Source organism: Rhipicephalus sanguineus, chromosome 7, assembly GCF_013339695.2.
Source record: "Rhipicephalus sanguineus isolate Rsan-2018 chromosome 7, BIME_Rsan_1.4, whole genome shotgun sequence".
NCBI lineage: Eukaryota > Metazoa > Arthropoda > Arachnida > Ixodida > Ixodidae > Rhipicephalus > Rhipicephalus sanguineus.
The window spans coordinates 129,560,397-129,574,715 of NC_051182.1; the positions used below are offsets into that span (position 1 = coordinate 129,560,397).

A 14,319-nucleotide genomic window follows, 5' to 3' on the forward strand; every position below is an offset into this window, starting at 1 on the left:
GGCGCGCTAATACGGACACAAGAGAGAAGTCAAGACAACGTAAGCGCGTGTCTGTTGTCTTCAGCTAAACTGTTGTCATTTGGGGATTCTGTGCGGGGGCACTCGGACGGGAATATATGCAGTGCTATCGAGAAATTCATATGCGAATCAAATCGTCTTATCCGACACATCAACCGCTAATCATTTTTAAATTGTCATAATGACATAATCATTTTGGCCATTTAGGAGGTTATGCAACACGGTCTAATCTAAAACTGGAATTCATTAAAAAAATACCCTTCATTCTAATTGATACTGTAACGTCTATTAGCACGTAAAAATTTCAGACTATATGATCCGCCCGACTCTTGGCCGATCCCCCTGATTGGGTAGGTGCCAATCATCCCAGGAGCGTCATCATCATCTTCTCTCTCATCTCCGTGTTTGCACGTCGTCTTTTAACACGAATACCTAAACTAGCTCAGCTCTCTGTTATCGCAAAATCGATAACATCGCCTCGCGCGTCCTATATGTTCCATGCGCGAGTGAAAGCGTGCGAGCGCTACCGACGATCGCTGCTCAAGCAGAGAGGAAACGCGACGGCTTTTTAGGGGCGAAGCTCCTTAAGGCGGTACCCGTTCGTCCCCTCGTAGTCGTCGTCGTCGTCGTAGTAGTAGTAGTCGTAGTCGTAGTCCGTAACAAGTCTTACGCTTTGACCTCCAAGGTGGTGCCGGTGGGAGATTTTTCCTGTGCGTTGTTGAACAATAAAAAATTCGCAGCGTGCGCGTTAACTAAAAGCCGAATTCTTCTGTCTCTCATTCCCCATTAGCAGCCATTGGCATGTTCCAGTAGGAAACGTTAGTAGAAGTAGAAGTGTAAGTGTTAGCTAAAAGCCGACTTCTTCTGTCTCTCATTCCCATTAGCAGCCATTGTTTACCTCCAAGGTAGTGCCGGGGAGATTTCTCCTGTGCGTGATTAAACAATAAAAATTTTGTTCAAAACGCCGTTGATTGATGAAATAAACCAACGAAAGACGCCAGATGTTTTCTAAAAGCCAAACGAAAAGACGCCAGATGTTTCTAAAGCAAAACGAAAAGACGCCAGCTGCTTAACGAAAGACGCCAGATGTTTTTAAAGCAATGGTTTTCTAAACAATGAAAATTCACAGCGTACATGTAAAATTAAAGTGAGCTGCAAGTCGTCATAACTCTCATCGAACCTTTAGTATAAACGCGCCCGATCTCACGTCGGTGATGATCTACTGGGCAGAATTCACGGAAGATTCACGGTTTACCGATGAACCTCCGCAGCTTCGCCCACTCATCATCATTCACTCCGTGGATATGCTGTGATTTTTTTTTTCGTCGCGCGCAAAGCGCATGGAGATAGGAACTGCACATCCGGCAGTAAATGCATACTTTGATCGGGCGTGGTCGTGAGCGGTGTCTTTAGAGAGGATCAGCAGACGACTCATACCTTTGTACGTGTTGTGCTCTCATTGCAAAGTTTGCCTTGAAGCCATAGACGGCAAGAATGTCGCTTCGCTCCCTACAGCGGCCGCGTTTTCTAAAAGAGTGAGCTTACTTCGTGTAACATTCCAATTTGTTGCTCGCCCTTGCGGAGAAACTGACTGTTTTAAATGTTGTCACGTTCAATCGAAATGCGACGTTTACAAAACCAGGCGTTGAGGTCCATGTCCCAAAAGGGGCCGGCAAAGCGCAGCCGAAACCAAAGGCACTGGCGCTTGAGCTACTGCGTCTTCGTCTGCTGCTTCCTCACAGGCGCTTTAAGTGCGTGGCAATGTCATTCTGTTTGTTGCAAATGAATGACGATTTTCGATCCGTGCTTTGCTGGTTTCCAAAAATATCCAGCCATACATTTATGGAAATATAGAGAACCTACTCATGTTCTAAAGTACTTTTACCCGAGATAAAAATGGCGACCGACATATGATTAACGCAAAAAAAAAAAAGTTATTTTCCTCAGTAATTTATTTACTCATGTACACGTAGTGCAGTCCTGATTCAGTGCTATGGCAGCACTGAGAAACGTTACACAGTATTTGTGAAGCAAAAAAAATGTAAGCAAGTAATTGAACCAATTATAGTCGCGGAAAGACAATAATAAACTTTTCCCCATATAATGAGGGAGCGCTGTGTCCTGGATGTATTCTTTTTATCGTTAGCTTTAGTACTCTGTTATAAAGTGTTTTTTTTTTCGCCAGTCGACAATCACCGTGTATGTATACAACGCGTATCGTATTCCATCTATAGGTTACACGACCGCGTCTCGCGACGCGATCAGCGCTCGCAGCAGCGGAAACGGATCTCCGCACTCCCCTTCGGGATCGTCGAGGTCGCCGTCCAGGTAGAGGGCGCACATTGGGTCCTCGCGCAGGTCCAGGCCCTTCCATACCTTCGCGTAGTGGCGCACGCTCTGCGCAACCCCGTCCGCCGTTCGATACCGAATCACTGCCGGTTTACCACCCTTCTCGCGTGGCTGCAGTTCGCCGACGCTGCACTCCCGGAACTTGCCGTTGACCGGCACGTCGCAGACCTCGCTGCGCGGCACCAGACCCGAGAACCTGCGATGCGAGGAGAACCGGTTAAAAGGAAAACCGGTTAAGAAAGAAGCGACCGGTTAACAGATGGCCTGCATTGACGTTACTGAAACCGCCGTGTTGCAGCACCAGCATACATGCATGGGTGACGCGAAGTTTGCGATGTCACATTGATGTTATCAAAACATCACATGCGGGCTCTTTCGTTATTCACGCACAGGGGCGTTCCTGCCACGTCGTTATCTCCTCGAAGCATGTGGCAACTTGTGTGTCATCAAAGCCGTGGATTGCCAGTACGTTCAGAGGCGGTGTTTATGGAGTCACGTGCAAGCTATATCTATATGAAGCGTTGGCTAGGCGTATTCACGCAGTCGTCGTCTGTCCCTTAGAGTTTCCAACAAAAATGCCGTCGGCGGTTTCAGGCAGGGGCGCAGCCAGAAAATTTTTGGGGGGAGGGGGGGTTCAACTATACTTTATGTATGTTCGTGCGTGCGTTTGTATGCGTGCGTTTATATATGCAACCTACACATGCAAAATTGAAAATTTTCGGTGGGTTTGAACCCCCCCCCCCCCCACTTTGGCTACGCCCCTGGTTTCAGGGTCAACCAAAGACACAAATTTAGGCGCCCTTGGGAAAATGGGGTCAAGCGAAGTTCGGCGTGTGCGCGCCTGAGTCCAGGGGCGTAGCCAAGGGGGGGGGGGGGTTCAAACCCCCCCTTCCCGAAATTTTTTAATTTTGCTTGCATATATATACATGCACACATACAAACGCACGCACGAACATACATAATGTATGGTTGAACCCCCCCCCCCCCCCGAAAAAAATTTCTGGCTACGCCCCTGCGCCTGACGCACCACTTTCTTTCTTGCCGTCACATTGCGCAGTGCGCAATGCTCCCTCCTGTTGCCGTCCTCCGTGCCGGGAATCGGACCTTCATCCACGTGCTTAGCAGCGCATCACTTCAGTTGCTACGGGCAGCATGCAGCGGTCACGCGTTCATATCGAGGCAACAATGCATGAAATATGGCAACGGGAAATCACGGAAATGACAAGTGACCGCGATAAAAGATCGGATCGCCAATTTGGGAAAGGGCACGTGTGTGTATATATATATATATATATATATATATATATATATATATATATATATATATATATATTATATATATATATATAGCGACTGGCGGACTTTCGAGGGCCACATTTCTGTGTACGCTCGCCAGCGCCGAGTTCGTCACGTACAACGCCGCCATCGCCGCCGAAATCTGCAACTGATAACAAACTTCGCGTGAAAAAAGTTTAAAACTTTTTCTTCACATTGCAGTCTGTCCAATGGCGACAGCTACAAACCAAGTCAGTCCGGCACTACTACATGTTATATATCCAGAATCAGGGGCGTAGCCAAGGGGGGCCTTGGGGGGGTTCAAACCCCCCCCCCCCCCCCGAAAAAAATTTCTGGCTACGCCCCTGTCCAGAATTACACACGACCGACAAATGCAAAAATTGTGATTTACGAGGTACCTTCGAACACATATTACGGGAATGCCGGGGATTCACTGGCGTAGCCAGGGCAATATTTTTCAAAATTTTGCAAATGCAAATACACATGCAAAATTTTTCAGTTTTGAATGTGTATATATACAGGCACACATACGAATGAACTCACGGACGTGCATAAACTATGGTTATACCTACTCCCCTCAACCCGAAAAACATTTCTGCATACGCTACTGCCAGGAATTAATACACAGTAATGAGAACGCGGCCTCCACCGATATCCTCCACCCGCGTTGGCGGGCCGCCGCCCGCGCCGCTGACATCAGCCCTGGACTTGCAACTCTGGGCAACCCAGCGGGTCGAGGAAGCCGCTAGGAGACAAGACCACCTTGCCGACAACTAGCCCAGTCTACACACACGCTGGATATGGAATAAGGTCTTTCTATCTGTTGTCTGTCGTCTACCCTTCTCCCCTAAGCATTGACGTGACTCTGGTTAGAATCTGTAGTACCCTTTCAACTCTCGTGGTGTCTAACCTCAGCTGGTGTCCCTTGATGCCAACGGTCCTCCTTTCGAACAACTCCACGGCTGCGGACACAGTCCAGCAAATGGAGTAGACGGATGCCTCGGACTCGCGCAGTTTCCGGTAGAGTGAATCCAGGCCCGCCTCGTCCGGTTCGGCGCAGCGTTGGTCGCCGTCCAGGAGGTAGAAGTCGACCAGGTCGCCGGGCACGGCTGGTACGGCAGACGCAGAGAGGGCCACGACCAGGGGGACCCGGTTCAGCTTGGCCAGGTGGCGCAGCTCCTGAAGGAGGGCCTGGAGGGCGATGTCGTTGCCGGGCAGCCCGCACAGCCGCGAGTCGAGACCTCGCCAGTCGAGGTGCACTCCGGCGAAGCCGTGTTCCAACGTCCACTCCAGTAGGTTTGCCGCGAAGTACCTGAGGGAGAAGAGTAAGTGCACCGTTCACAAGGCACGGGTGTGACACTGTCACAATGATTCTCATAATTAAGACTTGGGGCTTTAACTTACTGCTGTAGTTTTGCCTGTCAACACCACAATATTATTGTGAGGCACGCCGCAGTGGTGGCCTCCAGGTCCATTTCGACCACCCGGATTTCTTTAACACGCATCCAAACATAAGCACGCGGGAGTTCTTGCAGATACCATGAGTCGTGCATTTCGGAATGTGGCCCTGATGCTGCTCAGTATCCTATACAGAAAATTGGCGGCGAAATTTGCAAAGGGTGCTACCAGGACCAATGCTACGCCTCCGCCACACTCCCACACTCCATTCAATGCTTCGCAGAATATAGCTATTTCTGGGATCGAAGATATTGTGGGGGTCAGGGTATATATATATATATATATATATATATATATATATATATATATATATATATATATATATCTATATATATATATATATATATATATATATATACACCAACGGTTCTCCCCATGGTGGGCGGTGGTGGAAATACTGCCCACCGCCTCGATTGTCGTTTCAAATGCGTGCCGAAGGAACCAAAGGCGGGTGCGCGCGTGGCTTTGGTTTTTTAAAGACGATAGTCTTTCTTGGCGAACTTAAACGCAGAAATTTTGGTCTGTCTTTCTGTTTGTCGGCACGTCACCCGATTCAGCCAACCGGCCAAAGTTGAACCACTTGCTTACCGCCCACCCATCTTGAACTGGTACGGCTGTTCATACTTGTGAACGTTGTCGATCAAAAAGTAAATATTACGCATATCTGAGGCGTAACATCATTAGGTAAGTATTAGGTGGTGTATTCCTTTAATAGAAAATACATAGATACGCAGTTTTAAAGATCTTGATGGTATGCGTTTAACGTTGTGACAGTAACGCGTTTAGTAAAAGATTGCCACAGCTGAAGCGATCAGCGGTCCAAGCCGAGCAAGCGCGAGCGCCAACAACAACCGTCTTCGTCTCTTCTTTCGCAGGCGTTTCTTGTCTGCGCCATACCATGTTAGAAATCACTCCCCGCGGAAAAGGAGCCATCCTGGCGACCTAAGGAACAGGTACAACTGGTGCGGTCATAATGCAGCCCTCAGTCGATCGACGTGAACAGTCTCGCGGCCGCGACGACAGCGTCCGTAGATGATTTGAACAGGCTCAATCGTATAGTTAACTGGGGATGCGTTGACGTAGGACCGCGGTAGGGGCCTTCGTACTTAGGCAGTAGCTTTGTGGAAAGGCTCAGGAGCGGAGGAGGGAACGCGAGGCCACACCAACGTTCCAGGCGAATACGACTGAGGAGGCAGGTTTTCGTCGTGACGGTCCTTCTGGCCCTACTCGCCCTACAATGTTACAACCCTAGTTTCTTAAGGTGCGCTGAAAATGCGACTGCGCTGAAACTTGTCTTCCTCTGTGCCCTCTGCACAAGTTCATGTTGTGTTTCGGTTTCGGTTCAGTATTGCATTGTACGAATGACAGGGGGCGCCGCTCTGGCATTCCTGTTTTACCCAGGCGACGTGTAAGTAAGAGAGTTTGTGGAGAGTACTCGTTGAGTGCGGACGTTTCTTCTCCTTCGGCGCATCGCGCCAAACAGCGTGTTCGGGCTGGCCGGCGTCCCCACCGGTCGCGTTGGTCACCGCCGGTCTTCGCCTGCCGCTGCGCCGGGACTACGAGCCCGCAACACAGCACTCATGTTTCCCGACGTATTGCCAGATGGCGTCCATATCTCACGCAGCGCCTCTTCTATCGTCTTTAGACGACATTTGCAGCGAAGCACGCAGATACGCGGCCAATTTTTGCCTGCAATAAACGGCAGCGTTGGGACGCGCTGCTCTGAGCTCTTCAGGCGTATTGTCCTGCATCTTACTTGAAGCGCTGTTCATATAACGAAGTCTTCGGATTTTACGTTGTATATATATCAGGAGAAAGAGAGGATGGGGAGATATGTCTTTATACACTTCACCTCACGTTTCCGTCGGAGCGGCGCATGGATGTGAAACTCGGCGCGACCCCTGACGGACACCAGGAGGGGTATGTTGCCGGAAGTGAAGGAAGCCACTGTGGAAGCAAGTTGCCCGATGAGGATGATGTCACGAGCCGTCGGCGTCACCCTGGCTGTCCACCCGTCCAGCTTGACCGGACCGTAGATGACGTACCGGCAGAGACTGAACGGTATGGACGCCACACCGAACCTGGAATGAAATCCCCAGCAATACTGCGCATTCCTACTGGTGATGTCGTTGAAGTTACCATGTTGCTTTAGTACTGTATCAGCAAGGTGGGAAGCTGGGATCGTGACGTCACGTGACTACCGGCACAAGACACGCGGGTTCAGTCGTTATTCCGACACAAAAGCCAATAACGTTCCGGCCGAGTCGTTATCGCATGGAAGCAGGCTATAGCCTCAGTAGCGAATATGCTACATTGACGTCATCATGGCCGCCATGTTGTAACACCAGTACGTTAAGAATCTGCTTCCGTGGTTCTACGTGCGTGTTCACGTGGAGTGAGAAGACGCTTAATTTCGTGAAGTCAAGCGGTATAATCTTTCAAAAAGTTGACACAGTCTCCCTAGCTAACGCTAAGGAGAGCACTGCTGGCGAAATTTGGACACTCATTAATTTACTTTGACGTTCTCAATCGATTGCATTGCTTCCTGCCCCCCCCCCCCCCTCCCCCCGTACCTTTCCGGATTTTACCCAGCGTTGCACTACCTCTGGGATCGGCCCACCTTTGACAGGGAGACGGTCATCTAACGACGTTATAAGATATGCTTCGTTGATGAGGTCATATTTCACTTGGTCTCGTGACTATTGGTGCTATTCGTGTTCACGTGACGCCGCCGGACGCCGGATTTTTTTACGCGTGAGACATATCTCAAGCTTTCGATAGGTTTAAGACTGCGAGTGTTGGTACAGCTGGTGTAGGCGTGCGTCCAGTAGGAGGGGGGGGGGGGCTAGATATCACCGCAGTGCCGCCCCCCACTCTTCCCGACCCCCTCCAACGGAGGCTACTGCCATCAGAACAGAGTAAAAAGATGTATTAGGGAGGGGGCAGGGGAAGCAACCTCCCCCTTTCCTGCCCCTCCTCTGCGCGCGCCTATGCTGCAGGATACCGGATAGCGCATAACACAACACAGGACGCAGCACAGATGGAACACATGGAAGGAGCACACAGGTGCAAGTGCTCCTCAGTGTGTGTTTCTCCCTAGTGTCTGATCTGCGTTGCACATTCCACTATGTCCAGTATCGAATAGACCATTAACAGGGGTTTCTCGCTCATTACCAGGTCTTGCCTCCTTGGAGCCAGCTGACGCGGCTCTTGTTGTAGTAGCAGAACACCTGCGTCGCGGACTTCGAACCCGCCACCGCAATTCCGCCGCCACCCCTGCCAACAGCTGCGCCGTTGTACTGCTTGAAGAGGTCGAAGGTCAGGTTGGCCGGCTCGTCCGGAAGGTCGCACTGGCGAGGCATACGCACCTAATATAACCCAGATTGGATGCGAAAGATGGAAACAAAAGAAAAATAACCACGCGGATTTAGAAGGAGGCAAAAAAAAACAAGAAAGTAACGCAACAGTGTTGCGAAGACTGAGGTAGCAGCGGATCTGGTGACGATCCCCTCCTGCACACCCCCACCTCCACACAGGGGCGCAGCCAAAGGGAGGGGGTACAACCCCCGCCCCCCCCCCCCCCCCCGAAATTTTTCAATTTTGCTTGCCTATATATACACGCACACATACAAACGCACGCACGAACTTACATAAAGTATGGTTGAACACACCCCCACCCTCCACCCTGAAAAAGATGTCTGGCTACGCCCCTGCCTCTGTATTTCTATCTTTCTCTCTCTCTCTATTTTATTTTTCTCTTTCTCGGTCTTCAGTCTTTCTTTATCTTTCTTTATCTTCCATTTCGCTTTCTAATCTCTATATTTCTCGCTTTTCTAGCTCGCTGTATGGAAGAAGCACACAATATATCTTTCTCTCTTTCTTTGATTCTCTTTCTTTCTTTTTCGTTCTGCCTTTCGTTCTCTCTGTTTCTCTCCTTCTCTTTCTTTCTATGGTATGTGTTACTCTCTCCCCTCCTCCCCTTCTCCTCCTCCTCCATTAAAAAGGGGGGGGGGCAACCTCAACCGCAGCCCCCTCCTCCCCTCCGTTAGTCAAGTCCCTAAGAAAACAAGATCCGCGATGGATGCAAAAACGCAAAATGCAAAAAATGAAACATGAAGCGATGCCGTGCGTCTCCCAGGGGCCTGTCGTTTGTTCTCGGCTTTCTGGGGATAAAGGTAGGACGTGAACGGTTCTTTAAATGCAACATCGGGTGTCCTTGATCGTCATAGGCGTGCGCAGGGTTCCCCATTGGGAAGGGGGGGGGGCGAAGTCTCACCTTAGCACTCCCCCCCCCCGTCCCGACTTGACCACCGAGCGCGCGCCTATGCTTTCTCTTTTTTAATCTTTGCTTCGAAAGTCTTCGATTCCGTCTTTGTAAGCTCAGTGACCAAGTACCATTTTGTAAGGCATTGTAACACTCTGTGTTGCCCGTGTATAGCTGCTGTGCTCTCAGGTTAGAGCAGCAGTATTGAAAATCAATAAATAAAATATAAATCATCATCACCCGTAACTGCGCCGGCGCCACGTAGCGGTCCTGGAACGGCAGTGCACCAGGCAAGGGCTTCCTCACGGTGAGGTTCCTGTCTGCGCGCATGTTGCGCACGGCGAGCAGACCGGTGGGGATGCCGACGACCGCGAGCACGACGATGCACAGCGCCCAGAGGATGAACAGGTCGCTGTGAGCGGGTGGCGCCACTGGCTGCTCCTCGTCCTCACCGAACAGGTCCGAATGCGAGTTGGGCATCTTCTTGACGACGATGATAGCTGCAAAACAGTGGCACGAACCCTCTGTGGGGTACACGTCGAGAGCGAGGTGGCACTGTGACACGAAAGTTTCGGTTGTTTATTTTGCGTCAAATGAAAGGCAAATCCCCCAAGAGCTTGGGAAATGAACTCCTAAGCGTGAGTGCACCCTGAAAAGGTGGTAACAGTATGTTTTTAACAGGTAGTCTTGGTTTTTACTGTACCCTGACATCACTCTCGTCATGTGCTCGGACGAGATATCGGCAATATCGGCACGTTTCCACGGCCTCTCCGCTCTGTGGCTCTGCTGTATGGTGACGCACTAGGGTTACTGTATATGCTAAAGGTAGCATATACATTAACTCTAGTGACGCACAAGTGGCTGTCTTCTATGTTTTGGTACCTGACGTTATCACAACTAGCCGTAATGGTGCGTGATGTCACCAGAATTGACACGCTGTAGCCTAACGTCACGATGGTATCGATGTCAGTAGGTGCGCCATGCGAAAATTGACTTTAATGTAAAAAAAAATATATCTAAGTATTTCCTGAGCTTTACACTTGATCAGGGCCGTCTCTGTATGCAGGTATGCGGCAGACCCCCCCCCCCCCCTCCCCGTGCGCACGCCATGTCTGCACGAATTATGAAGAAAAGCAAACAAATAAGTCGGCCAAGAGGCATCTGACACTCAAGTTAATCCGTGCGTGCAGTCGGCGTACCAAAAGTCACATGACCTTAATCTAACGTGGCGCCATCAGTGACGTCACTTTGACGTCATGACGTCATCAGGACGTCATGATCACCAGCATAGTCGTGCGCCGGGTTCCCCTTCAATGGGGGGGGGGGGGGCGAAGGCGGGCGAAGGTTCATTGGCAGCGCCCCCCTCCCTAAAGTCAATGTAATGGGCAGAGTTTGCGCCCCCTCCCCTCTCAGGTGACTAGGGGGGGCGGCCGCACCCTGCCCCCCCCCCCCCCCGCGCACGCCTATGATCACCAGAATTTGTGATGTCATGATGACGTCATCGCTGCACATCGTCGCTTGGTCAAAGGCGGGTCCATCCCGGAGGCTGTGAAAAACCATATATGAGGTGCAGAAACCTTGTAATGCATCCGATCCTGAAGGCAGTGCAAAACCCGGTTAGGTTCAGAAGCCTTTCGGGAAGGGGAGGGGTGAATCATTACATCGAATGAGAAGAAAAACAAGACGGCATTCGGCTTCGAGTCCTCTTAGGCGATTGCGTAAGGGACTTATAAGTCGCTGTTTCGCACGAAAGGCGAAGCACTGATAGCAATTTAGCAATGCATTAAAGAGTTGTACAAAGGTTCAGTACTATCGGCCCCAATGATTGCGGTAAACATTCGCTCACTAATGAAGTCCACAAGCCCGGTGTGTCCCCCCGCTCATGCAAACCTGAAGACATCGCGCATTTCACAACGCTGATGGAATGAACAAAGGAAACATGGTTAAGCGAGCGAACACAGCTTGTAGACTCGATCTCGCTTCATTGAGATAACGTGAGGTGATACATGAGGCGCCCGGAGATCCGGGTTTTTGGCGGAGACAGCGCGTGCGAAATGACCAGTCATCTCGGGTCGCTCAAACCCCTGGAACCTCTGCAACAAACTCGCATGATGGCGCGGCACCGCCTTTTTCGACATTGCGCGCAGCAACGGCCTGAGCGATCCACGGTTACCAGGGTCATGCCGTTGATCGCAGGCCGTCCTTTGGGGGTAACGGGTGTCAGCCACCCCACCCTCCCCCTTTTCTTAGGTACTCAGAACTGAGCGCTGGGCGAGCTGGTAATCGATTACGACGAAAACTGCACGGCAAAAAAAACAAAAAACAAAAAAAAAAAACCCGCAGACGCGGAAGGCACGCGCACAAGAAACACAAATGGCACAAAGTTGGTTGGCGGTTAGATAGTCTATCTCAAATTCTCAAGGAACTCACTTGTCATGGGTGTCTCCATGCCCCATTCCCCCCCTCCCCCAGGGGCGTAGCCAAGGAGGGGGGTTGGGGGGGGGGGAGTTCAACCCTCCCCCCGCCCGAAAATTTTTAATTTTCCTTGCGTATACATACACGCACACATACAAACGCACGCACGAACATACATATATATAAAGTATGGTTGAACCCCCCGCTCCCACACTCGGTAAGAAAATCCTGGCGCCGCCTCTGTTCTTTTTCTGTCGCAATGGTTTATCATAACTATATATTATACTCTGTTCTTTTTTTTTGTTTCAATAACGTGGTATTTTCTGAAATTTTTATTTATAAACCTATTTATTTTCTCAAGCTATTTCCTTTTCTAAAACTTAGGTACCGCCCGATTCATGGCTGATCTCCTGGGTTGAGTTGGACTAGGATACTAAGGAACAACCAACCAACCGACGATCGACATACACGTACAGTTGGCGTCAAAAGTTTAGAGCCACTGTAGGTCTCAGCAATAGTTGAATTTCCCAGCGATTTTTTTATTCTATATACGGTCGGACTGCAAAGTACACATTCTTTTCGCGTTTTAGAACAGGCTTGAAATCTAAATTCAAGGCGGCCGGCCGAAGCAGCGGTAATATGCAGCTTTTTCATTTGTCTCGTGGTCCCTAAACTTTCGACGCTGACTGCACGTGGCGCATTTCGCTTCAATATTCGCGAAATAAAGGGACGCATTCTCCTTGACGTCCCAGGCGCCGCAGTGTCCTTTCGCTCTAAAATCCGAGAACGCGTGTTGCAAGAGCTATAAATACTGTAAGCTGTGCCGAAAACAATATGCTGTCATCGATCTCTCGTGTGCGCCCGGCATTGCTTTCGCATGAATGTCCACTTGCTCGCATAACTGCGACGTTGAAATTCTCGTGCAGTGTCGTATACAATTCATGGAAAACTTAGACCGCAAAGCACACCAGGCCACCGGACTTGCAGCGATGTGGTCCGAACCATGGGTCACTCCTGGACTTCATGGAGGAAACACAACTGCACCATTTCGTGTAATGTGTATTGATGCAGCAGGGCAAACTAACGCAAAAAAAGAAATATAGAAACACGCAGAACGCCTTTCGCCCTCTAAGTTTTCTATGCATATATGCAATACGGAGTAGCCCGCCTTTCAATATCCTGCAATGTCGTGCAACTTGCGTTGCGAAATAATTGCGTGCAGTGCAGAAGTGAATGCATTGTTCGCAAGGAGGAGGCGGTGTTTCGTTCCAATATATGACTTCCACATGATTCGAACAACATACGTCAGTTACGAGGAAGAAGGGTTGGGAGAAAAGCCCCTCTACCCCCGTCACATGGCTTAGCGGCCCTACAGCTGCAGTTACCGAGGCTGCATTTTGATCTGTAGTCGGTTACAACCTAAAAAAAAAAAATCTAAGCTCCGCTCACAGCACCGCGGCGCTCCCGCCCTTCACCCGTGAAAGGCTGCAGCGCTAGCTGGTTTTCGCTCGAACCGTATAGCTACTTTTTCTCAGCTAATGTGAATACTACGCATATTACGCGTTAAATGTTCGTCGTTCTTACCTAAAACATCACGTTTGGTTTAGCAGCGATTTCAAAATCCCTGACAAAATTCACGAGGGCGTTCAAGCTTCCGACCTAAAACTAGTGACACAAACGTGTTTCTGTATGGTCGTCAACTATCTGAAACACACGAGAGGTGCCTGTCGTCACGAAAATAAGTAAGCGCTATTGGACGGAGCAGTTAAGCAAATTCTCTGCGAGAGGGACAGTGGTGGCTGTGGGCGGAACTGACATCTTTTTTCTTAGGTTTTAACCGACTATGGACATCAGCATGTACATGCTGCTGGGATAAACCTCGCATAAGTAATCTTTCGACATCTCGGTTACAACGAGGAATATGATTCGCCCTGTTGTGTACCTCCTTCAGTGCAGCTGTATCCCGGCTTCCACCCCTCCCTTCCCTCCAGAAAAATGGAAAGCCTATTATCTAGAAGTGCGGAATTCCAGCTATACAGCTTTCTTTAAATCAGCGCAGGAAAAAAAAAAACCAGAACAAAGAACGAAATGAAGACGGTAACAATAAAGTTCATTGTTTTTGTCGCCGTCCATGCATTCTTCCATTCTCGTTTTCTTTCTTTTTTTCTCCTGCAACGAAATCTGTTTTGAACAACTTGCATTCATATGCATGTAGTCTCTCGCTGCGTGCGTCACTCCACCCTATAGCGTGGGCCAATCATGACGCGCCAACAGAGGCGAGTATACGTCATAACCAAGGTAGTAAATGCCAATGGACTATACAACTCCCGCAAGAAGCACCCGACTGTAAGTTCGTTTGATTCTTGCTGCCTCAACAAGCTCGATCGGGGCCACTGCTAGCCACCCTACCACTGCGCGAAAAAAAAAAAAAAAAAGTGAGAGACGGAGAGAGTGACTTGCGCGAGTCTTCCCGAAACGAACGTGTGATAACGTTTGTTCTGGTCGAACCGAAATTCGAC

The 14,319-nt window shown here is 49.8% G+C and overlaps 1 protein-coding gene across 1 annotated transcript; it reads right to left on the bottom strand.

Moving 5' to 3' along the window:
- Nucleotides 1-1,997: 1,997 nt before the first annotated feature.
- LOC119400899 (uncharacterized) lies at nt 1,998-9,878 on the bottom strand. The gene is made up of 4 exons (XM_037667790.1): nt 9,626-9,878; nt 8,296-8,489; nt 4,574-4,975; nt 1,998-2,563 (listed from the first exon to the last, which is right to left on the bottom strand). The coding sequence occupies exons 1-4, from the start codon at nt 9,863-9,865 to the stop codon at nt 2,254-2,256; spliced, it is 1,146 nt and encodes a 381-aa protein (XP_037523718.1). The 5' UTR covers nt 9,866-9,878; the 3' UTR covers nt 1,998-2,253.
- Between the last annotated feature and the right edge of the window lie 4,441 nt (nt 9,879-14,319).